At 50.6% G+C, this 25,475-nt stretch overlaps 2 protein-coding genes across 2 annotated transcripts in view; one reads left to right on the plus strand and one right to left on the minus strand.

Moving 5' to 3' along the window:
• LOC137856076 (ecto-ADP-ribosyltransferase 5-like) overlaps positions 1-25,475 on the plus strand; it is a 174,748-nt gene that overhangs the window by 140,606 nt on the left and 8,667 nt on the right. The gene's annotated exons all lie outside the window — the stretch shown is intronic.
• Positions 723-20,859, minus strand: LOC137854782 (uncharacterized). Its single transcript, XM_068678670.1, is given in 6 exon segments — positions 723-2,195; positions 2,287-2,325; positions 2,754-2,949; positions 2,952-3,499; positions 19,649-20,575; positions 20,838-20,859. Coding segments are annotated over 5 exon segments (1,659 nt in total). The 5' UTR covers positions 20,442-20,575; positions 20,838-20,859; the 3' UTR covers positions 723-2,112.

The raw sequence follows: 25,475 nt of genomic DNA on the forward strand, positions 1-25,475 counted from the left end.
CTGTAGCTTCAAGCACAGCAGGCCTTCTGGTGCCCAGTGCGAGGCCCGAAGGCTTGAGGGAACGGCAGAGCCAAGCGCAGCGTGCCCGAGAGAACAGCCCTGCGGGGATCAGCCCACAACACGGCGCTGCCGCCGGCGCCGGGCCTAGGGCCGGCTGCGGGACTGGTGGCGACAGTGCCCGGAGGGGCCGGGGGCAGTGGCAGCCCCACAGGGAGGAGAGGTGGCCCTGGCTTTGTGTTGAAGTGGCCCAACGGTGTCTGGGGTGACCTGGCCCCTGGCAGCTCCCCCCAGCCCCCTGCTCCCCGTGGGCTCCTCTCCATGGCTGCAGCTCCGGCCCGGGGCCTGCTCCTGCGGGGGCTCTCCATGGGCCACAGCCTCCTCCAGGCCACATCCACCTGCTCCAGCGGGGGCTCCTCCACCCATGGGGGGGCTGCAGCGTGGAGATCTGCTCCGTGGGGGACCCATGGGTGCAGGGGGACAGCCTGCTCCACCAGGGGCCTCTCCACAGGCCGCAGGGGAACTTGTGCTCTGGTTCATGGAGCACCTCCTGCCCTCCTTCTGCACTGACCTTCTCACAGAGGCCACCTCAGCAGCCCCCCGCTATCAAGCCCTTGCCAATACAGATTCACAGAACAGCAAACTGAAAAAAAACCACAAATGTACACAGCTTTTAACAAACCACCAGATATGATAAATAGCGAAAGAGAGAACACGGCACAGGATCACGCAGCATCACACTGAAATTTATTAAGAGCAAACCAGACAACATTGTGGGCAGCAAATCAACAGATATGTTCGACAAATATTGTAATACACAATAAATGTTTGTTCATTGTCTTTTGTATTATAAAAACAAGGAGTTCTGTTTGAGGAGCGGGAGTTGGAAAAGCTTCCTGCTGAAGTAAGGAGCTGTGTAATACTTGGCTAGACACTATGAAAATTCTTTTGCTTAATGTAACAAAGAAGAGAACCCCCTCCCCTTCTCTCCTTCTGCATCTCAGTTGCCTCTTTTGTTCAAAGACCCTGCTGCAAAGCTCATGTAACCATCTCCTGATAAGTTGCTAACCGAGTGTATCAACATCCTGCCTTCCTGTCTCACGCTGGGCCAACAGGACCAAAGAAAAAAAAAAAAGAAGTTGAACCACAACGCCGAGGAAGACTACGGCCTTCATCTTGTTATAAATGGCTCAGGATTCAAATTAGGATTAAATAAAAAAATAGGATTTATTAAAAGAATATAAAGGAATAGAGGTAAGCAAACAGCGCTGGGTGCACCGGGAGTCTCCGCTCCACCAGGATGCACACCAGTTACATCAAGCAGCTGATTTTTATGCTCCTAGACTAATACATATTCATTACTACTTCTAAAAAAAATAGATTATTATAATTAGCTTCCGGGGTCCAGTTCCTCCTACTGGAGCATGCGCATCAGTCTCCTCTGGGGGTCTCTAGGGGTCTTTCATGCTGAAGGCTCGTAGTCTTCCTCTCCCCTTTGTACTCACTCGGCACAATTCCAAGTTTATGGAACACTCTCTACAGGTCTTGTCTCCCAACCGTCCTTCAGCTTCTTTTTCCTTCCTCTTAATCTCTTGGCCCCCCTGGCCAGATACCAAGGATCCTCATAGTATCCCATAACAGTCGCTAGTTGTTAACAGTTGTTCTGAAACTCCCAGACATCAAACACAAACAGCTTTCTTATTTGATGCTTCACGAGTAATTAAAACATTCTTCCCAGCTATTCACAGTCATCTATATAACATCTATATCAGAGTTAAATCAATCTCGAAGAAGACAGAAAAAAACTGTAACTGTTAGAACTAGAAGTCAGGAATAACAAAAGCAAACAGGTTCATAAATTTAAGGAGTATTTTCTGAAGACTTGATAAATTGACCAGAATGAGGGGGAGACTGGGACACACTGCATCTGTGGTTCAAGAATTAAATTGCCAGTGCAGGGCCCAGAGGCAGACAGGATTCAAACAGAATTGTTCTTTATGGACATGAATTGTTAAAACATTCCTCACAAAAGCGTAATCCCACAGTGTCCATTAAATGTGTTCTCACGTTTCTGCCCCGTTTTCCTTGCGGAGGTGCAGCAGCAGCATAGCTGGGTTAGAGGCATCCCACGGCTGCCAGGGCTGCGGCTGCCAAGAGGAGACTCCAGAGGTGTGGGGGTTCCCTGGGACTGCTCGTGCCTGGGGGGGGGGGGGAACAGGGAGTTAATGACTGCCGGAGGGTGCCAGCACGGTGCTGGCCGTGGGAAGGGGCTGGGGGCTCACCTCTTACCTGCGCTGAAAACACACGGCTGGGCCTTGCACCTTTTCTCTGCCAAAGAGACCAACAACATCTGTGCACCGCCCCGCTCTGTGCCCCTCACCGCGCCCTGGCCGTGCCACAGAGGGCCCCCACCTCAAACCCCAAGGGAGAGCAGCTGGGAGCGTGCAGGGATGTGCAGGGAAGACCTGGTCTGAAGGCGAGCTCCCCACCTCCCCGAGTTCCCCAAGCTCCCCGAGCTCCCCAGGCTCCCCAAGCTCTTCAAGTTCCCCAAGCTCCCCAGGCTCCCCGAGCTCCCCACACGGAGGTGTTGCCTTCACCACGAGGCTCCCCTTCCCCTCACAGAGCCGGTGGCACGGGGCCCCCGTTCCTCTGCAGCCATGGCTGGAGGAGCGCGGGGAGCACGGCGGCGCCTGCCCAGGGCTGTGCCCTGTCCCCAACCATCTCCCGGTGGCATCCACCCTGCTGCCTGCCCTTACCCTTCACCAGCGCACATTTGTAGTTGCTGTGCGTGGAATGGGAGTCGAGATGGATGTGGGTTCCTTCTGTGTGATGGATGACATTGGTGACCTTGAAGACCTCATAGGGTGGGATGAGGACTTCCTCCTGTTCTGGGCGGAAGGAGAAGCTCCTGATGGAGACACCGTAGCAGGTGTTCACAGAGAAGAAGGTGTATTTGGGTAAAACCACCACAGCTGGCCAAAGGACTCAGCAACCTCCTTCTGGAGGGAGGTGGAGGTGAACTGGCCGAAGCGGACGTGCTCGTTGAGCTGGGCCGTAAAGCGGTCTGTGGTGCCGCGGTAGACGCTGTTGCATTTGGGGCTCTGGGTCTTCCGCAAGGTGTGCAGGGCCTCGGTCAGGAGGAAATGCAGCGTCTTGAAGGGGAAGGATTCCAGGTAGTCCTCATGGGAGCGCCCACCCTCAAGCATAGCTGTGTTGAGCTGCTTGGACAGGTCTCCCTTGTCAGTGTACGCCAGCACGGCCACCGCCTGCTCCTGCGGCAGCACCTGCGGGTGGTTGGAGTTGCCCCACTGCTTCTGCCAGTGCTTGGCTGCTCTTCTCCAGGTGTCTGCATACGCCTTGTTTTGGAACTCAGTGCGGTTCACTGTTTTCAGCTTCTCCTCCATCTCAGTTCTGCAGTCCTGGTACTGGTCATCAAAGGAGTCCTGGGCCATGTCCATCACCTTCTCTGTGATAGCACGGACATCTCGCCTGCTGCCAGTGGCTGCGGTGCCAAACAGGGTGCTGGCCAGCAGCACCCAGCCCAGGGCGAGCTGCTCCATGCGCAGAAGGACTCCGGTGCCCGGCTGCAGACCCCCAGGGCCCCCCCAGCCCGGTCCCAGCAGCCCTGGAGCTGCAGTGAGTTGTTACCTCTGCTCCGCTGGGTGCGCAGGACACTGGAGCTGTGGTGTTTTTCAACCCCTGCCCGCGTCCCATGGGTTACTTATATGCAGCCCTTTCATGGGGCGCTGGGGCCACCTGTGGGCACCGTGTCAGTGGTTCTGGCACCACTTCAAACAGTGCCTCTGCTGGGGTGGGGACGCTCCCTGGTCCCTTTCATTCTCGCTTACAGAAAAGTGAGAGGGGTAGGGGGAAGGAGGGCAGGCATGGAGGTGATATTGTATAGACTCACTTTAGAATAGAATAAATCTTGTGGTTAAAAATTAATGAGAACAAAGTAAATGACATCTTGTTATTTTTTGACCTTCTGTTATGTTGAAGCATCTTGTTATTTGAAAAACATCCCGTTGTCTGTTAACCCTCAGTCAGGCTGAGACTTGAGATAACTTGAGTCAACCGTCTGTTAGATCTTTTTAACTGAGACATCCCATTATCTGCCGACCCCCAGTTAGGCCGAAAGCCAACTCAGCATTTTTTACAGCTTGGAAAACAACTGATTAAGCAAAAGGTGAAAAGTGCATCACGAGGAAGACCTACGGCCTTCCTCCCAAAGACCACTGCCCACATTTTGAAGACCCTGGCCCACAATTCTTGGAAGGCTTTGCACAAGCACAAGGACTGATAAGCTAATTAGCATACGAAGCGAGAGTAGGCGGGGTTAGGGAATGTATTTGCATAGGTGTTAATAGAATATTCATTGTTTCGCTGTATATATGAGATAGTTTGTCACTTTGAACATGCACGATAGGTGGAAAGATCCCCCGTGCATCCAGCGGTGCAATAAAGAATAGACCACTTAAGGAAATTTCGGCTTTGATCTTTAAATCAGAGGGAAAAGGGCAGGCCCAGGCAAAAAAAAAAAACAAACAGGGGAGAGAAAAAAAGGGGTGTGAGAAAAAAAGTTGTGTTCTTGCAGTAAAACATGCTACAAAGTAAAATGTTTTTTTTATTTGCAGTAGAAAACTAACCTGGTCCTAAACATCCCCTTCATCGAGAATCTGCACCCGGATGGGGCCATGCATGAGGGGATGGTGCTGTGAGTACAGGGGGGTCCGGGGCTGCAAGGGCACCTGTGGGCAGCAGCAGCGGGACTCGTGGCAAGGGGCAGCTCCAGCCCAGGGTGCCCCTGGCCCTGCTGGGTGTCTGGGGGCTAGGGGTACCCAGGGTTGGGTGCTGTGAGAAATAAAGCTGTGTTTCTGCAGTGTAAAAATCCTCTAACCTTGTATATTCAAAAGTGATTGTGCGGGCAGGACAGTAGCATAGCAGCGGGGATTATAGTAAGTAGATAAGGGGAAGGTCCCTCTGCCCCAAAATAAGGAGGATCCCTACGAAAAACAGGATGAGCAGTGCGAAATCAGTAAAAACAAAAATCACGGGCCCTCTAGTCATGAGAGAAGGAAAAAAAAAAAAAAGGAAAAGGAGAAATTAACAGTTGGTCAAATAAAATTGTACATGTATGGCATAGAAGAGAGTCGAGTAGGGTGTTCCCCATGAGGAAATGGGAGAAATCAGGTGTCAGGTCTTAGGGAATGTGAGGTTAGGATAAACTTACTGGGCACTCCTGCTTGCAGGATGCCCGCCATTGCAACCGCAAATAAAATTGCTACTTCACTGAGATCCTTGCCTGAGCCTGGGTTCTTTCTGCAGAGTTGTTCTCACATGTCCTTAGCAGTGCTGGTATGATCCTGAGCCCAGTTAAAGCAGTGGCCCAAGCAGCCAGATGCCAGCACATTTTTCCAGATCTCGGAATAGCTGATGAGGGTGGCTCCCTCAGGGAATTTGCATGTGAGAGTCGACACGAGGCACAGCTTCTGCTCTTCACAGAATCACAGAATTTCTAGGTTGGAAGAGACCTCAAGATCATCGAGGCCAACCTCTGAACTAGCACTAACCAGTCCTCCACTAAACCATATCACTAAGCTCTACATCTAAACGTCTTGTAAAGACCTCCAGGGATGGTAACTCCACCAGTTCCCTGGGCAGCCCATCCCAATGCCTCACAATCCTTTTAGTAAAGAAGTTCTTCCTAACATCCAACCCAAACCTCCCCTGGTACAACGTTAGCCCATTCCCCCTCGTCCTGTCACCAGGCACGTGGGAGAACAGGCCAAGCCCCACCTCACTACAGCTTCCTTTAAGGTATCTGTAGAGAGCAATAAGGTCGCCCCTGAGCCTCCTCTTCTCCAGGCTGAACAAGCCCAGTTCCTTCAGCCGCTCCTCGTAGGACTTGTTCTCCAGGCCCCTCACCAGTTTCGTCGCCCTTCTCTGGACTCGATCAAGCACCTCGATGTCCTTCTTGTAGCGAGGGGCCCAAAACTGAACACAGTACTCGAGGTGCGGCCTCACCAGAGCCGAGTACAGGGGGACGATCACCTCCCTAGCCCTGCTGATCACACTGCTTCTGATACAAGCCAGGATGCCGTTGGCCTTCTTGGCCACCTGAGCACACTGCTGGCTCATCTTCAGCCGACTATCCACCAATATTCCCAGGTATTTCTCTGCCTGGCAGCTTTCCGACCACTCATCTCCCAGCCTGTAGCTCTGCTTGGGGTTGTTGCGCCCCAGGTGCAGCACCCGGCACTTGGCCTTGTTGAACTTCATGCAGTTGACCTCAGCCCATCGGTGCAGCCTATCCAGATCCTCCTGCAGAGCTTTCTTACCCTCGAGCATATCGATACACACACCTAACTTGATGTCATCTGCAAACTTACTGAGGGTGCACTCAATGCCCTCGTCCAGATCATTGATGAAGATGTTAAAGAGGACCGGCCCCAGCACCGAGCCCTGGGGGACGCCACTAGTGACCAGCCTCCAACTGGACTTGACTCCATTCACCACAACTCTTTGGGCCCGGCTATCCAGCCAATTTTTAACCCAACGAAGTGTACACCAGTCAAAGCCCTGAGCAGCCAGTTTCTTGAGGAGAATGTTGTGGGAAACCATGTTAAAAGCCTTGCTGAAGTCAAGGTAGACCACATCCACAGCCTTTCCCTCGTCCACCCAGTGCATCACTTTGTCATAGAAGGAGATCAGGTTCGTCAAGCAGGACCTGCCTTCCATAAACCCATGCTGACTGGGCCTGATCGCCTGCTTGCCCTTCAAGTGCCACATGATGACTCCCAAGAGGATCTGCTCCATGAGCTTCCCTGGCACTGAGGTCAAACTGACAGGCCTGTAGTTCCCTGGGTCTGCCCTCCGGCCCTTCTTTTAGATGGGCGTCACGTTTGCTAGCCGCCAGTCAACTGGGACCTCCCCTGATAGCCAGGACTGCCAATAAATGATGGAAAGCGGCTTGGCCAGCTCCTCCGCCAGTTCTCTCAAAGAAGAGGATCTTTCGCATGTTGGTGCAGAACTGCCTGGGCTCCATTTTGTGGCCACTGCCCCTTGTTCTGTCCCCACAGACCACTGAAAGAGGTTGGCCAAATCCCTCTGCCTCCCACCCCTCAGGTATTTATACACACTGAGGAGATCCCCTCTCAGTCCTCTCTTCTCCAGGCTGCACAGCCCCAGGTCTCTCAGCCTCTCCTCACAGGGAAGATGCTCCAGGCCCCGGATCATCCTTGTGGCCCTCCGCTGGACTCTTTCCAGGAGATCCCTGTCTTTTTTGTACCGGGAAGCCCAGAACTGGACCCAGTACTCCAGGTGAGGCCTGACCAGGGCAGAGCAGAGGGGGAGGATCACCTCCCTCGACCTGCTGGCCACGCTCCTTTTAATGCCCGCCAGGATCTTGTTGGCCCTCTTGGCTACCAGGGCACACTGCTGCCTCATGGACAACCTGTCACCCACCAGGACCCTCAGGTTCTTCTCCTCAGAGCTCCTCTCCAGCAGGTCATCCCCCAGCCTGTACTGATACCTGCGGAGATGTGAGTTGCTAGGACAAACAATCACAAAGGGGTTTTGTCGGATAAAACTGCTGCTGCAGTTTCCAGCAGCAGTCCCCCAGACATAGAAATGAAATTTATGAATGTCAATGCTTTCATTTATGAAAATAAATAACATAATTTTCATTTATAAAAATAAATGTGTTTTCATTTATGAAAACATTGACAAAAACTGGCCCCAAAACAGAGCCCCAGGGAACCCCACGAGTAACTGGCCGTCAGCCTGATTTAACCCCATTTACTAGCACCCTTGGAGCCTGACCCACCAGCCAGTTGTTCACCCAGCACATTAGGAACCTGTCTAGCTGTGTGCTGCACATTTAGTCCTGAGGGATACTTTGAGAAACCATATCAAACGCGTTGCCGAAATACAAAAAGATTTCATCAGCTGCCATCCCTTGGTCAACTATGTGGGTAACTTTGTCATGAAAGGAAATTAAGTTCGTTAAGCGGGGCCTTCCCCTCATGAACCCTCTGCTTGCTGTGACCAGCGACTGCCTTGTCCCTCAGGTGCTTTTCAATAACTCCTGGGATAATTTTCTCCATGATTTTACCAGGCACTGAAATTAGACTGACAGGTCTGTCGTTACCAGGGTCTTCTTTCTCGCTCTTGCTGAAAACTGGAACCACATTTGCCATCTCCCAATAGACCGGGATCTCTCTGGATTCCCAAGACCATTGGAAAGTAATTGAGAGAGGATTTTCCTCCCAGACAACAGATATGTGTATTGGGGCCCTGCTTCCCAAGATGTGCCTGACCTTGCTTGCTGATGGGCAGTGGAGAGTAACTGCTTTCTCTTTGCTTCCGTGTGGATTGGCTTTTATTTTGTTTTTTCTTTTTATTTTGCATTTCAATTTTCCTTCTCTCAACACCTTAGCCTTTTTCTTTGTGTCATCCTTTCTGCCTCCCCTCTGTCTCTAAGGAGCAATGAGAGAGCAGTTGTGGTTTTAGTTAGACATCGATGTGAAACCACGGCAGCCTTTTGGCATCCATTGAGAGGCTCAGGGGGTGGAGATGACAAGAAATTTGACCAGAGTGCTTCAGAGGAGCTTACAATGATCATATTTGTCGAACATATTTTTTGTATTGCTGCCCACAATGTTGTCTGGTTTGCTCTTAATATCATTCAGCGTGATCCTTCGTGATCCTGTGCCGTGTTCTCTCTTTTGCTATTTATCATATCCGAGGGCTTGTTAAAAGCTGTGTGCATTTGTGTTTTTTTTTCAGTTTGCTGTTCTGTGAATCTGTATTGGCAAGGGCTTGATAGCAGGGGGCTGCTGAGGTGGCCTCTGCGAGAAGGTCAGTGCAGCAGGAGGGCAGGAGGTGCTCCATGAACCAGAGCACAAGTTCCCCTGCGGCCTGTGCAGGGAGAGGCCCCTGGTGGAGCAGGCTGTCCCCCTGTTATAAATGGCTCAGGATTCAAATTAGGATTAAATAAAAAAAATAGGATTTATTAAAAGAATATAAAGGAATAGAGGTAAGCAAACAGCGCTGGGTGCACCGGGAGTCTCCGCTCCACCAGGACGCACACCAGTTACATCAAGCAGCTGATTTTTATGCACCTAGACTAATACATATTCATTACTACTTCTAAAAAAAAGAGATTATTAAAATTAGCTTCCGGGGTCCGGTTCCTCCTACTGGAGCATGCGCATCAGTCTCCTCTGGGGGTCTCTAGGGGTCTTTCATGCTGAAGGCTCGTAGTCTTCCTCTCACCCTTTGTACTTACTCGGCACTATTCCAAGTTTATGGAACACTCTCTGTACACTCTCCGCAGGTCTTGTCTCCCAACCGTCCTTCAGCTTCTTTTTTCTTCCTCTTAATCTCTTGGCCCCCCTGGCCAGATACCAAGGATCCACATAGTATCTCATAACAGTCACTAGTTGTTATCAGTTGTTCTAAAACTCCCAGACATCAAACACAATTTGCTTTCTTATTTGACGCTTCACAAGTAATTAAAACATTCTTCCCCAGCCATTCACAGACACATCTATAGCAGTGTTAAGTTAATCTCGAAGAAGACAGGAAAAAAGGCCGTAACTGTTAGAAATAGAAGTCCGGAATAACAAAAGCAAACAGGTTCATAAATTTAAGGAGTGTTTTCTGAAGACGTGATAAACTGACTGGAATGAGGGGGAGACTGGGGCACACTGCATCTGTGGTTCAAGAATTAAATTGCCAGTGCAGGGCCCAGAGGCAGACAGGATTCAAACAGAATTATTCTTTATGGACACGAATTTATGGACACGAATTGGAATTGTTAAAACATTCCTCACAATCCCTTATCTTCTTTTTAATATCCCCAATTCGTGTCTCTTCTGTTATTAATAATTGGATTTCATCAGTTTGTTCTTGGAGGGTCTAATCCTTAAGCATCATAATTGACATATTCCCTTCTTTTTTAACGAAGTTATTACCAATGTACTATTTATCGCCCGGCGTACTAATAATGTAAGACAAGGTATCATACAAGGTATAAACAATAACATCTTTACACCACATCACAATAAAAATAACACTCTTTTAACCCATGGTCCACCAGGCAGCCATAAAAATAAATCCCATTCCATATCCTTCCAGGTTTGTGTTTGCTCGCTCACCTCCCCCCTCTCCTTCTCTGGGATGGGAGAGAGAAATGGGAAAGTGAAGCCTGTGAGTTGAGATAAAAACAAGTAGATAATAACAATAATAATAATAACAATAATGATTATAATAGTACTACTAGTAATAATGTGTACGAAACAAGTGATGCACAATGCAATTGCTCACCACCTGCTGTCCGATGCCCAGCCTAACCCCGAGCAGTCCGGCCCTCCTCCCAGCCTGCCTGCTGACAGGACAGTGAGAAGCTGAATTTGGCTTGGTCCTTGGCTTGGTGTAAGCACTGCTCTGTAACAATTAGAAACAATTAAAACATCAGCATATTATTAACATTCTCATCCTAAACCAGAACATAACATTCTATCAGCTACTAGGAAGAAACACCCTTTTTATCAATCTTTAAACAGCAATTACTAAAGCTAAATTTTCCACAGACTTCTCCTTCTTGTGCTAGTAAATAATCCAAAGCTAGGCAATTTTGATACAAAGCAGTTCTCATCATTTATAACTATTTCTATTACAGCTAATAACCTAATTATTCTATTAAGTATATATACTGGGGTCCTATAGTCCCACGATCTGTCTTCTGCCCACGTATCTGGATCATAATAGGCAAACACCTTCAGGGTTGATTCAGGCTTGTGTTACCGTTCGGCCTGTCAGGGTGATCCAGCTCCTGGAAAACGAATCACAATTTTATATAGGTTAAAAAAAAGGGTCTTATGTTATTTTCTCAGGACAACCTGACCTTAGTGTGGGAGAAGTCCAGTCGAGGCCCTCTCACTCGGCAGTCAATACCCATAGGGGTTGCTTCCCTTGGTAGACCATACACACCGCAGTGGAGGGTCCTGCCCTGGTCTTGCCTTCTCCCTTTCCTCCCTTCAGGCTTGTCCCCTTTATTTGGCATCCTTAATTCATGCAGAGCCTCGTTGCCAGAATATTAGTTCTTCCTTAGCATGAGTTTCAGTTTCCCAGGAGTGGACTCAACCCTCCAAGTTTCAGTAGTTACTGGTCCTTTTATTCTGGATGCATGGGTCCCTTTCTGCGGTTCTCACAGCTGTTTCAGTAGTCAGTAAAACAAGGTACAGTCCCTCACACCCATGCCCTTGAGCCAAAAGCAAAAAGTCAATAGCAGCTTGATCCTGTAAGAGCGCATGTCGCAGACTATTTTGATCTGGTAACATCTCCTCAAGTATCTCTGTCATGGCATAGGCTTGCTTCTTGGCCCAGCATACCAATTTTTCTAAGTTGTTACGTGCGGCCGCAGATGCCACTCCAAGCACTAAAATTGCCAATGCTGCTCTAACTGCAACCCCACACAATTCAACATTATCATTGCTATCCGGTGCAAGCAATGCCCATTTATGTCTGGTGATCTCACGCAACTGTAACAAGCTAGGAGCAAATACAATGAGTTTATCTAAGTAACATGGACATCTGATAGCATTTGCAGGGATACCTTGCCAGGCCCTATCCCCACAAATCAGAAAAACATCAGGAGGTAAGGCCAAAGCTGTACAATTGTTCCAAACACTGTAGTTGTTAGCCCTTGTCTCCATGTTATGAACCCCTAAACCCTGCTTAGCAGTGTCATTATAATCACGGATGTTATTTGTATTTCTGTACCCGTATGGCCCTTTCCAGGTTCCTGTAGCAGGATTCATCTGATAGCCACGGCTACATTCACATTTGTAGCCACCTTTCAGGTTGATACAGATTTGACTACAGATACCAGGGTTTTGACATTCATCAATATCTCCACAGTTTCTCTTGTTTACAAAGTCAAACCCAGCTGGACAGTCACATTCATTTATGTTGCATTCCTTCAGGGGCTCATCACCCCAGTCCTTGCAGTCTCTCTGCTGGTTACACACTTTATTGATATCTATGCACACAAAGTCAGATTCAGTACACATCTTCTTCACACAAGCACTCTCATCACTGCCATCTGAGCAGTCTTCACATTTTACTCTAGCACCGTTGGCAGCAGTGCACAGTCAGGCAAAGGCGAGCAACAGGCAGAGCGCCCTGCACCGTCACCTGTGTCACTTATACTACTCCTATTACCCATGCTGTTAGTGTCAGTGGCATCCTCCTTGTACCGTTTCTGTCTTTGTCTCCCCCCTTTTCTTTTTGTCACTGGCCATTCACCACAAATGGATAAGACACATGATTACTAGTTAGGAAAGAGAGTGTAACGTCTGCTATACGGCTGCAGGCAGTGCCAGCTGCAACCTTAGGTTTGTGAAAGAGCCTGCCGGTGGTCATTTGGCAGTGTAATCTGCGTCTCTGCACTCCTGCCCCGCAAAAGAGCTAAATTGTCACTAGTAATCCATAGAATGAGGCAACCCCACGGGATGTTATCCAGAAACATAGTTATAACACCGATCTGGGGACGAATAGTCTTTTTTGCATTGCAAGATAAACCTCTTATAAAAAGAATGCCAAAGAGAAGCAGCACAGCCGCTGCTGCTGCCTCCATGGTTACGTCAGACAGGCTGCAGGGTCCTGATGTCCGCCCCTCTGCTCTGTGCCAACTCGCCACACTCTGAGGGTCAGCTACCGGTGTCCACTGACGCCTCTGGTCTCCCGTAGCAACTCGATCTCGGATGTTCTGCAATTGCTTCAATTTCCCCGCGTTTTGCAGCTTCTGTCAGGTTTCTCTACGTCTCTCAGAGCCGTCCGTGGCTCTGCAGCGTCTCTCAGGGCTCTCTCCATCCAGCGGTAGTTCCCTCCACAGTGTCTCGGGTCTCCCAGCGCCGCTCCGGTCTCTCGGCGCCGCTCAGGTCTCTCGGCCTGTTCAGGTCTCAGCGAGTCTGGGTCTCAGTGAGTCCAGGTCTCGGCCTGTGCGGGCCTCATATGTTGCAGGAAGCATGTCATATCATGCTCCTGCCTTTTTCTTGTCACAGTCAAAACATTTAAGAGCAAAAATAGGATACACAAGATACACAAGATACACCGGGCCCATATATTAGGCACCACCACTCAAAACTTGGATAAAACAGCACTTCTTTTCAGTCTATCAAGCACTTCGTTCGTCTCTGCCCACTCCCCTTGCGGAGAGTAAGGAACAACGGATCGGAACTCTGCACTCGCTTTGCAGCAACGCTGCGTCTCACTCACACAGCACCATCGCACACGGAGGCCTCCAGCACATCTCATTCATACCACAGGAATATAATTTAGAATGATAACCAACCAAACAAGTATTGTCTCTGACTGTGTTCTTCGTGAAGTGACTTGTAACACTTTGTTTCAAACCCTTACATTTACACAAATACTTTCAACACAAAATACATACATAAAAACACATACAATTATTAACACTCCAGATAGTATCCCTCCAGCAGCTGAAAACATACCGTTTGTCTGCAGTTTCAGGAGATCTTTGCTCCTGCAGTGAGCAGCTGAGAGTGGAGTCCCCTCCGAGCAAAAACACTCAGGGTGCACCTAGGGGCGTCCACGCTGCAGCTGATCCCGCAGCCGAGCAGAGTGTCTCCTGCCTGGCTCACCAAAATGACTCACAGAAAGCTGACTCCACAATCAGTAAGATTGTAAAGTAGGTATGTTTACTCAGTTCCGTGCAGCACGGGGCGGGTAGTCCCACCAAAGTCGTGCAGGCCTAACGTGACAAATTGCTTTAGTAAAAAGTTACATATACATAAACATTCCTATACATATGCATAACCTGTCCCTTTGTGAACACTCCTCCTTATTTTAGACCCCTTGGTTAAAGTGTGAACCATGAGGTTGTTTTTGATCTGGTTCTCGGGGTCCGAGAGGCTCCTGTTATCTGGTGGTATAAGTGCAGCACAGGCACAAATTGAGCACATATTAATTCTTAATCAATTGCTCTCTAATTTCTAATTCCAATGTTTCAGCTTGCCCTTTTCTGGATCCACAGGTATTCTACTATTAATGTTCAAAGCCTGACAGACCCCGTCCTCCGTGGATCAAAATACATGGGGTCTTAAGGGTTCCTTTGGTCATTCTATCATAAAATACTGGATCATTTTTAATTTACTCTTTAATTTTCTGGGGCCCCTATTGTTCCAATTTCTAATCATTATTCATAATGGACTTTTTGGTCATATATCTGGTAATTTGCTCCCTTTCTGGTCCTTGGTCTTCGATTTTATCTGACCCATCCGGGAATTTTACTAGTGGCAATTCCCCCAGCCCTTGGCTGCCCAGTGAGAGTGTCTTGCAGGGGGTTTAGGACCTATCACCCACCCACGTATCCCTCTTCTCACCAGTCTAGCCCCCCCGACAGGAGATTAGAACCAGTGAGAAAACAAAAAGACCTCCACGCTGACTTTAGAAGTCTCAGTTACACTCACACACACAAAAAATGGCAACCGTACCCTTACCCAACCGGACGGTATCTTACGAATCAGTCGTCTTCGTCCAGACTCCAATCGGACGGTATCCACCAGCGTCTCTGCTGTCTTCGTCTGGGATCGAACCAGACGGTATCCAAACGACTGTCGTCTTCATCCGGTTCGATTCCGGACACCGGAATCCAACCGAACGGTATCCAAACGACTCTGTCGTCTTCGTCCGGATCTTCGCGCGCAGAATTACGGGCAAAAAACAGCCGGCAACAAGGGAGCTCAAAAAAAATCAAATTCTTTGCTTACCTTTATTCAGGTTCAGGATGGCATTAGTCCCGATCTGACTCAAACAGGAGCCACCAAATGGTGGGGCGCCTCTCCTAGATTAAATCAGAATTCAGGAGCTATAGCCATCCCGGACGAGCCCCCAAATTGTTATAAATGGCTCAGGATTCAAATTAGGATTAAATAAAAAATAGGATTTATTAAAAGAATATAAAGGAATAGAGGTAAGCAAACAGCGCTGGGTGCACCGGGAGTCTCTGCTCCACCAGGACGCACACCAGTTACATCATGCAGCTGATTTTTATGCACCTAGACTAATACATATTCATTACTACTTCTAAAAAAATAGATTATTATAATTAGCTTCCGGGGTCCAGTCCCTCCTACTGGAGCATGCGCATCAGTCTCCTCTGGGGGTCTCTAGGGGTCTTTCATGCTGAAGGCTCGTAGTCTTCCTCTCACCCTTTGTACGTACTCGGCACTATTCCAAGTTTATGGAACACTCTCTGTACACTCTCCGCAGGTCTTGTCTCCCAACCGTCCTTCAGCTTCTTTTTTCTTCCTCTTAATCTCTTGGCCCCCCTGGCCAGATACCAAGGATCTCATAACAGTCACCAGCAGTCACCAGTTATTATCAGTTGTTCTGAAACTCCCAAACAGGTTGACGACTCACGAGCAATTAAAACATTCTTTCCCAGTTATTTACAGTCATCTACATAACATCTATAGCAGTGTTAAATCAATCTCGAAGAAGACAGAAAAAAAACCTGTAACTGTTAGAACTAGAAGTCAGGAATAACAAAAGCAAACAGGTTCATAAATTTAAGGAGTGTTTTCTGAAGACGTGATAAATTGACTGGAATGAGGGGGAGACTGGGACACACTGCATCTGTGGTTCAAGAATTAAATTGCCAGTGCAGGGCCCAGGCAGACAGGATTCAAACAGAATTGTTCTTTATGGACACAAATTTATGGACACGAATTGGAATTGTTAAAACATTCCTCACACTACCCTCGAGCAGATCGACACACGCACCTAACTTGGTGTCATCTGCAAACTTACTGAGGGTGCACTCAATGCCCTCGTCCAGATCATTGATGAAGATATTAAAGAGGACCGGCCCCAGCACCGAGCCCTGGGGGACGCCACTAGTGACCGGCCTCCAACTGGACTTGACTCCATTCACCACAACTCTTTGGGCCCGGCTATCCAGCCAGTTTCTAACCCAACGAAGCGTACGTAAGTCAAAGCCACGAGCAGCCAGTTTCTTGAGGAGAATGTTGTGGGAAACCATGTTAAAAGCCTTGCTGAAGTCAAGGTAGACCACATCCACAGCCTTTCCCTCATGCACCCAGCGCGTCACTTGGTCACAGAAGGAGATCAGGTTCATCAAGCAGGACCTGCCTTTCATAACCCCATGCTGACTGGGCCTGATCGCCTGCTTGCCCTGCAAGTGCCGCGTGATGACTCCCAAGAGGATCTGCTCCATGAGCTTCCCTGGTACTGAGGTCAAACTGACAGGCCTGTAGTTCCCTGGGTCTGCCCTCCGGCCCTTCTTGTAGATGGGCGTCACGTTTGCTAGCCGCCAGTCAGCTGGGACCTCCCCCGATAGCCAGGACTGCTGATAAATGATGGAAAGTGGCTTGGCCAGCTCCTCTGCCAAGGAGCAGAGGATCCTCAAAGAAGAGGATCTTTCGCGTGTTGGTGCGGAACTGCCTGGGCTCCATTTTGTGGCCACTGCCCCTTGTTCTGTCCCCACAGACCACTGAAAGAGGTTGGCCAAATCCCTCTGTCTCCTACCCCTCAGGTATTTGTACACACTGAGGAGATCCCCTCTCAGTCCTCTCTTCTCCAGGCTGCACAGCCCCAGGTCTCTCAGCCTCTCCTCACAGGGAAGATGCTCCAGGCCCCGGATCATCCTTGTGGCCCTCCGCTGGACTCTTTCCAGGAGATCCCTGTCTTTTTTGTACCGGGAAGCCCAGAACTGGACCCAGTGCTCCAGGTGAGGCCTGACCAGGGCAGAGCAGAGGGGAAGGATCACCTCCCTTGACCTGCTGGCCACGCTCCTTTTAATGCCCGCCAGGATCCCCTTGGCCCTCTTGGCCACCAGGGCACACTGCTGCCTCATGGACAACCTGTCACCCACCAGGATCCCCAGGTTCTTCTCCTCAGAGCTCCTCTCCAGCAGGTCATTCCCCAGCCTGTACTGATACCTGCGGAGATGTGAGTTGCTAGGACAAACAATCACAAAGGGGTTTTGTCGGATAAAACTGCTGCTGCAGTTTCCAGAAGCAGTCCCCCAGACACAGAAATGAAATTTCTGAATGTCAATGCTTCCATTTATGAAAATAAATAACATAATTTTCATTTATAAAAATAAATGTCAATATTTTCCTTTATAAAAATATTCACAAAAACTGGCCCCAAAACTGAGCCCCGGGGAACCCCACAAGTAACTGGCCGTCAGCCTGATGTAACCCCATTTACTTGCACCCTTGGAGCCTGACCCACCATCCAGTTGTTCACCCAGCACAGTAGGAACCTGTCTAGCTGTGTGCTGCACATTTAGTCCTGAGGGAAACTTTGAGAAACCATATCAAACGCTTTGCCGAAATACAAAAAGATTTCATCAGCTGCCATCCCTTGGTCAACTATGTGGGTAACTTTGTCATGAAAGGAAATTAAGTTCGTTAAGCGGGGCCTTCCCCTCATGAACCCTCTGCTTGCTGTGACCAGCGACTGCCTTGTCCCTCAGGTGCTTTTCAATAACTCCTGGGATAATTTTCTCCATGATTTTACCAGGCACTGAAATGAGACTGACAGGTCTGTCGTTACCAGGGTCTTCTTTCTCGCTCTTGCGGAAAACTGGAACCACATTTGCCATCTCCCAATAGACCGGGATCTCTCTGGATTCCCAAGACCATTGGAAAGTAATTGAGAGAGGTTTTTCCTCCCAGACAACAGATATGTGTATTGGGGCCCTGCTTCCCAAGATGTGCCTGACCTTGCTTGCTGATGGGCAGTAGAGAGTAACTGCTTTCTCTTTGCTTCTGTGTGGATTGGCATTTATTTTGTTTTTTTTTTTTTTTCTTTTGCATTTCAATTTTCCTTCTCTCAACACCTTAGCCTTTTCCTTTGTGTCATCCTTTCTGCCTCCCCTCTGTCTCTGAGGAGCAATGAGAGAGCAGTTGTGGTTTTAGTTAGACATCGATGTGAAACCACGGCAGCCTTTTGGCATCCATTGAGAGGCTCAGGGGGTGGAGATAACAAGAAATTTGACCAGAGTGCTTCAGAGGGAGCTGACAATGATCATATTTGTTGAACATATCTGTTGATTTGCTGCCCACAATCTTGTCTGGTTTGCTCTTAATATCTTTCAGTGTGATGCTGCATGATCCTGTGCTGTGTTCTCTCTTTTTTCTATTTATCATATCCGAGGGCTTGTTAAAAGCTGTGTGCATTTGTGTTTTTGTTTTTTTTTCAGTTTGCTGTTCTGTGAATCTGTATTGGCAAGGTCTTGGTAGTGTGGTAATGCTGAGGTGGTCTCTGTGAGAAGGTCAGTGCAGCAGGAGGGAGGAGGTGCTCCATGAACCAGAGCACAAGTTCCCCTGCAGCCTGTGGAGAGGCCCCTGGTAGAGCAGGCTGTCCCCCTGCACCCATGGGTCCCACACGGAGCAGATCTCCACGCTGCAGCCCCCCCATGGGTGGAGGAGCCCCCGGTGGAGCAGGTGGATGTGGCCTGGAGGAGGCTGCGGCCCATGGAGAGCCCCCGCAGGAGCAGGCCCCGGGCCGGAGCTGCAGCCATGGGTGGAGGAGCCCACGGGGAGCAGGGGGCTGGGGTGAGCTGCCAGCACCTGTGGGGGCCCCGTGCTGGAGCAGTTTGGGACTGGGGGATGGAACCCGTGGGACAGAGCCGTGTGGGAGCAGTTCTTGGAGCCCCTGAAGGATCAGTTGGGGAAGGACGGCATCCATGGGAGGGACCCCACGGGGAGCAGGGGCACAGAGGGACCGTGAGGGGCGGCGGGGATGAAGCGTCAGGGACTGACCGCAGCCCCCATTGCCCGTTCCCCTGCACTGCTCGGGGGGAGGAGGTGGAAGAGGTGGATGGGGAAAGGTGCTGGAGTTTGTTTTTGTGTTTGTTTTCTAACTGCTCTAGCTTGTTAGTAATAGGCAATAAATGTTACCTATCTTCCTACTCTGAGTCTGTTTTGCTTGTTACGATAATGGTTGAGCGATCTCCCTGCCCTTATCTCAACCTCTCCTCCCTGTGGGGCTGCCACTGCCCCCGGCCCCTCCGGGCACTGTCGCCACCAGTCCCGCAGCCGGCCCTAGGCCCGGCGCCGGCGGCAGCGCCGTGTTGTGGGCTGATCCCCGCAGGGCTGTTGTCTCGGGCACGCTGCGCTTGGCTCTGCCGTTCCCTAAAGCCTTCGGGCCTCGCACTGGGCACCAGAAGGCCTGCTGTGCTTGAAGCTACAGGCAGCTCAGCACCGCACAGCCGCTCGCTCCCCTCCTCCCCAGCAGGGCTGGGGAGAGAAGGGACACTTGGATCTGGCTGCAGGAGCTGGCACTGAGCTCACTCGCACACACAGAGGCCTCGCCAGGAGCTGGCACGTAGGCCTCTCAGCACGCGGACACATGGGAAAGGCTGTGAGTGTGCAAAGAGAAAAGCTTTAATGCGAGAAATGCGACGATAGGACACACAAACACTGACCGGCCCTGCTTTTTTATACCCCAAACCTAACCCCTCAGCAGGTCCTCCTGCTCCTCCTTCATGGCTGGAGGTGCACGGGGAGCACAGCGGCGCCTGCCCAGGGCTGTGCCCTGTCCCCAGCCGTCTCCCGGGGGCACCCACCCTGCTGGCTGCCCGTACCCTTCAGCAGCGCACAGTTGTAGGTGCTGTGTGTGGTATGGGAGCGGAGATGGATGATGCTTCTGCTGAAGTAACTCATGACATTGGTGACCTTGAAGACTTCAAAGGGTGGGATGAGGACTTCTTTCTCACCAGGGTAGAAGGAGAAGTTCCAGATGGGGACACCGTAGCAGGTGTACACAATGAAGAAGGTGTCCTGGCCAAATCTCTTGGTAGCTTTCTTATGGAGGGAGGCAGAGGCGAACTGGCCGAATCGGACAGTCTGGTTGATCTGGGCCGTAAAGTGGATGCCCCTGACGCCACGGTAGACGTTGTAGCATCTGTGGCCCTGGGCATTCCGCAGAGTGTGCAGGGCCTCGGTCAGGAGGAAATGCATTGTCTTGAAGGGGAAGGATTGGAGGTAGTACCCGCGGGAGCGCCCACCCTCGCGCACAGCTGCGTTGAACTGGCTGTAGAGGCCTGTATTAGCAGTGTATGCCAGCACGGCCACCGCGTACTCCCGCTGCAGCACCTGCGAGTGGTTGGAGTTCCCCCATTGCTTCCGCCACCTCTTATCTGCTCTTCTCCAGGTGTTTGCATAGATGTGGTTTTTGAATTCCGCGTGGTGCAGTTTCTTCAGTGCCACCTCCATCTTGTATCTGCAGCCCTGGTACCGGTCATCGAAGGAGTTCTGGGCCATGCCCATTGCCAACTTCTTTATGGGGCCGAGGTCTTGCTCACGGGTGCTGCTGGCGGCCAAGGTGCCAGCCAAGGTGCCGGCCAGCAGCACCCAGCCCAGGCCGAGGTGCTCCATGTGCAGGAAGCTCCGGGGGTCCAGCCACGAGCGGGGATGGACCCGGTCCTCTGCAACTGGCTGAGCTCAGCCGCTGAGTGCAGCAGTACAGGGCACGGGCGTCTGCTAGGGGGAGAGCGCAGGGTCGGAGAAGGCTGCAGGGAGAAGCGGAGCAGATGCATCAGGGGCACCTCCAAAGCCGCCCATGGCCCCCCAGGCACCAGAGGGAAGCACCCGCAGTGTGTGTCCCCAGCCACGGCCACCTGGGTCTTCCCCACCCCGATACCGGCCCGGACTCCAGCCCAGCTACTTGCATCAAACACCGCAGACACCTGGGTTCCCCCGTGCAGCCCCGACATCCTCTGAGGCCGCAGCATTTGTGCCAGGAGGAGCCCTGGTGCTGCAGTGAGATGTTACCTCTGCTCTGTTGCATGCAGGACCCACGGCTCGGCGCTGCTGCAGGGTGCGTGGAACTGTATGCTCTGCCTTTTTATAGCAACCCCCAGACAGTTTGTGTTCCAGCCCCCCATGACCACCCAGTTGCTGCTGGGCTGTTGCAAAAGGCTGCAGGGAAACCAACAGGAAATCACCTTGTATCAGTTTCCCATGCTCTAGTGCATGCGTGTGTGGGTCCCAGTCCCTTGGGTGCTGAGAGGTGAGGCGCAGGCTCTGCAGCCCTCAGTGCAGAGGGGCTCCTGCAGGAGCGGACACTGGCTTGTCCTGGTTTTGTCTGGGATAGAGTTGCTTTTCATCACCGTAGCTGGTGTGGGGCTTTGGTTTTAGGATGACAATGGTGCTGATAACACACTGCTGGCTTAGATGCTGCTGAGCAGTGCTCACACTAAGCCAAGGACTTCTGTGCTGCTCACACTGCCCTGGCAGCGGGCAGGCTGGGGGTGCAGCAGGAGCTGGGAGGGGACAGGCCCAGGACAGCTGACCCCAACTGGCCAAAGGGTTATTCCACACCATATGGGGTCATGCAACAATATATAGGGGTAGCGCCCCCCCCATCCCTAATTCTCTCCCCCATCCCACTTGAGGAAAAAGCTGCTTGCCGGTTAAACCACAGCAGTCCTTGATGTCAAGCACGGGGCCCAAAGGGTTGAGATAAGGACAGATCTGACCACAGTGTGTTAAAACAAAATTGTTGTTTAACAATTGTAATTTGTAAACCTTAGCTTCTCCCACGGCTTGCTTAGAATGCAGAGGAACTCCCACTCGGACTGGGGAGGAGGAAGAAGACGAGGCAGGCTGCTCCAGAGTGGCGGGGCCATCAGAAGAACAGGAAGATGAAGAGGAAGGTATCATGAGAGCATCAGGAACTACCCGATGCCTATTCCAGCATGAGCTATGAGATAGGCAAAAAGATTTCAGTCGTTGTCCAGGTGAGCACCTTGTCACCTGGCTGCTCTGGTGCTGGGACAGCGGAGCCATGGTCTGCAATTAGAGGGCAGGGAAGCCAGGCAGCTGGGATCCCTCACCAGGGAAGGGGGCATTCTGGAGTTGTCTTGTGTCAGGTGTGAAGGGAAGGTGTGCCTTCAAGGAAGATCCCAGAATCCCACAATCACGGAATTGTAGGTGTTGGAGGTGACCTCAGGAGATCATCGTGTCCAACCCCCTGCCAAAGCAGTTATCTAGAGCTTTCTGCCCAGGTAGGCGTCCAGACAGGGACAGGCCTTGAATATCCCCAGAGAAGGAGATCCCACAGCCTCCCTGGGCAGCCTGTCCCAGAGCTCCGTCACCCTTACCGTGAAGAATCACAGAATCACAGAATTTCTAGGTTGGAAGAGACCTCAAGATCATAGAGTCCAACCTCTGACCTAGCACTAACCAGTCCTCCACTAAACCATATCCCTAAGCTCTACATCTAAACTTCTTTTAAAGACTTCCAGGGATGGTAACTCCACGGGTTCCCTGGGCAGCCCATCCCAATGCCTCACAACCCTTTTAGTAAAGAAGTTCTTCCTAATATCCAACCCAAACCTCACCTGGTACAACATTAGCCCATTCCCCCTCGTCCTGTCACCAGGCACGTGGGAGAACAGACCAACCCCCACCTCACTACAGCCTCCTTTAAGGTATCTGTAGAGAGCAATAAGGTTGCCCCTGAGCCTCCTCTTCTCCAGGCTGAACAAGCCCAGCTCCCTCAGCTGCTCCTCGTAGGACTTGTTCTCCAGGCCCCTCACCAGCTTCGTCGCCCTTCTCTGGACCCGCTCAAGCACCTCGATGTCCTTCTTGTAGCGAGGGGCCCAAAACTGAACACAGTACTCGAGGTGCGGCCTCACCAGAGCCGAGTACAGGGGGACGATCACCTCCCTAGCCCTGCTGGTCACACTGCTTCTGATACAAGCCAGGATGCCGTTGGCCTTCTTGGCCACCTGAGCACACTGCTGGCTCATATTCAGCCGACTGTCCACCATCACTCCCAGGTCCTTCTCTGCCTGGCAGCTCTCCAACCACTCATCTCCCAGCCTGTAGCTCTGCTTGGGGTTATTGCGCCCCAGGTGCAGGACCCGGCACTTGGCCTTGTTGAACTTCATAGAGTTGGCCTCAGCCCATCGGTCCGAGATCTCCTGCAGAGCCTTCCTGCCCTCGAGCAGATTGACAAATGCACCTAACTTGGTATCATCTGCAAACTTACTGAGGGTGCACTCAATGCCCTCATCCAGATCATTGATGAAGATATTAAAGAGGACCGGCCCCAGCACCGAGCCCTGGGGGACGCCACTAGTGACCGGCCTCCAACTGGACTTGACTCCATTCACCACAACACTTTGGGACCGGCTATCCAGCCAATTTTTAACCCAACGAAGCGTATACCAGTCCAAGCCACGAGCAGCCAGTTTCTTGAGGAGAAAGTTGTGCGAAACCGTGTTAAAAGCCTTGCTGAAGTCAAGGTAGACCACATCCACAGCCTTTCCCTCATCCACCAAGCACGTCACTTTGTCATAGAAGGAGATCAGGTTCGTCAAGCAGGACCTGCCTTCCATAAACCTATGCTGACAGGGCCTGATCGCCTGCTTGCCCTGCAAGTGCCGCGTGATGACTCCCAAGAGGATCTGCTCCATGAGCTTCCCTGGCACTGAGGTCAAACTGACAGGCCTGTAGTTTCCTGGGTCTGCCCTCCAGCCCTTCTTGTAGATGGGCGTCACGTTTGCTAGCTGCCAGTCAGCTGGGACCTCCCCCGATAACCAGGACTGCTGATAAATGGTGGAAAGCGGCTTGGCCAGCTCCTCCGCCAGTTCTCTCAAAGAAGAGGATCTTTCGCATGTTGGTGTGGAACTGCCTGGGCTCCATTTTGTGGCCACTGCCCCTTGTCCTGTCCCCACAAACCACTGAAAGAGGTTGGCCAAATCCCTCTGTCTCCCACCTGAGGAGGTATTTATACACATTGATGAGATCCCCTCTCAGTCCTCTCTTCTCCAGGCTGCACAGCCCCAGGTCTCTCAGCCTCTCCTCACAGGGAAGATGCTCCAGGCCCCAGATCACCCTTGTGGCCCTCCGCTGGACTCTTTCCAGGAGATCCCTGTCTTTCTTGTACCGGGGAGCCCAGAACTGGACCCAGTACTCCAGGTGAGGCCTGACCAGGGCAGAGCAGAGGGGGAGGATCACCTCCCTCGACCTGCTGGCCACGCTCCTTTTGATGCCTGCCAGGATCCCCTTGGCCCTCTTGGCCACCAGGGCACACTGCTGCCTCATGGACAACCTGTCACCCACCAGGACCCTCAGGTTCTTCTCCTCAGAGCTCCTCTCCAGCAGGTCATCCCCCAGCCTGTACTGATACCTGCGGAGATGTGAGTTGCTAGGACAAACAATCACAAAGGGGTTTTGTCGGATAAAACTGCTGCTGCAGTTTCCAGCAGCAGTCCCCCAGACACAGAAATGAAATTTATGAATGTCAATGCTTTCATTTATGAAAATAAATAACATAATTTTCATTTATAAAAATAAATGTGTTTTCATTTATGAAAACATTGACAAAAACTGGCCCCAAAACAGAGCCCTGGGGAACCCCACGAGTAACTGGCCGTCAGCCTGATGTAACCCCATTTACTAGCACCCTTGGAGCCTGACCCACCATCCAGTTGTTCACCCAGCACAGTAGGAACCTGTCTAGCTGTGTGCTGCACATTTAGTCCTGAGGGATACTTTGAGAAACCGTATCAAAGGCTTTGCCGAAATACAAAAAGATTTCATCAGCTGCCATCCCTTGGTCAACTATGTGGGTAACTTTGTCATGAAAGGAAATTAAGTTTGTTAAGCGGGGCCTTCCCCTCATGAACCCTCTGCTTGCTGTGACCAGCAACTGCCTTGTCCCTCAGGTGCTTTTCAATAACTCCTGGGATAATTTTCTCCATGATTTTACCAGGCACTGAAATGAGACTGACAGGTCTGTCGTTACCAGGGTCTTCTTTCTCGCTCTTGCTGAAAACTGGAACCACATTAGCCATCTCCCAATAGACCGGGATCTCTCTGGATTCCCAAGACCATTGGAAAGTAATTGAGAGAGGTTTTTCCTCCCAGACAACAGATATGTGTACTGGGGCCCTGCTTCCCAAGATGTGCCTGACCTTGCTTGCTGATGGGCAGTAGAGAGTAACTGCTTTCTCTTTGCTTCTGTGTGGATTGGCTTTTCTTTTTCTTTTTCTTTTTCTTTTCTTTTCTTTTCTTTTCTTTTCTTTTCTTTTCTTTTCTTTTCTTTTCTTTTCTTTTCTTTTCTTTTCTTTTCTTTTCTTTTCTTTTCTTTTCTTTTCTTCTCTTCTCTTCTCTTCTCTTCTCTTCTCTTCTCTTCTCTTCTCTTCTCTTCTCTTCTCTTCTCTTCTCTTCTCTTCTCTTCTCTTCTCTTCTCTTCTCTTCTCTTCTCTTCTCTTCTCTTGTTCTTTTTCTTTTTCTTTTTCTTTTTCTTTTTCTTTTTCTTTTTCTTTTTCTTTTTCTTTTTCTTTTTAATTTCAATTTTCCTTCTCTCAACCCCTTAGCCTTTTCTTTTGGGTAATCCTTTCTGCCTCCCCTCTGTCTCTGAGGAGCAATGAGAGAGCAGTTGTGGTTTTAGTTAGA

The sequence above is a fragment of the Anas acuta genome, chromosome 1, assembly GCF_963932015.1.
Source record: "Anas acuta chromosome 1, bAnaAcu1.1, whole genome shotgun sequence".
Lineage (NCBI taxonomy): Eukaryota > Metazoa > Chordata > Aves > Anseriformes > Anatidae > Anas > Anas acuta.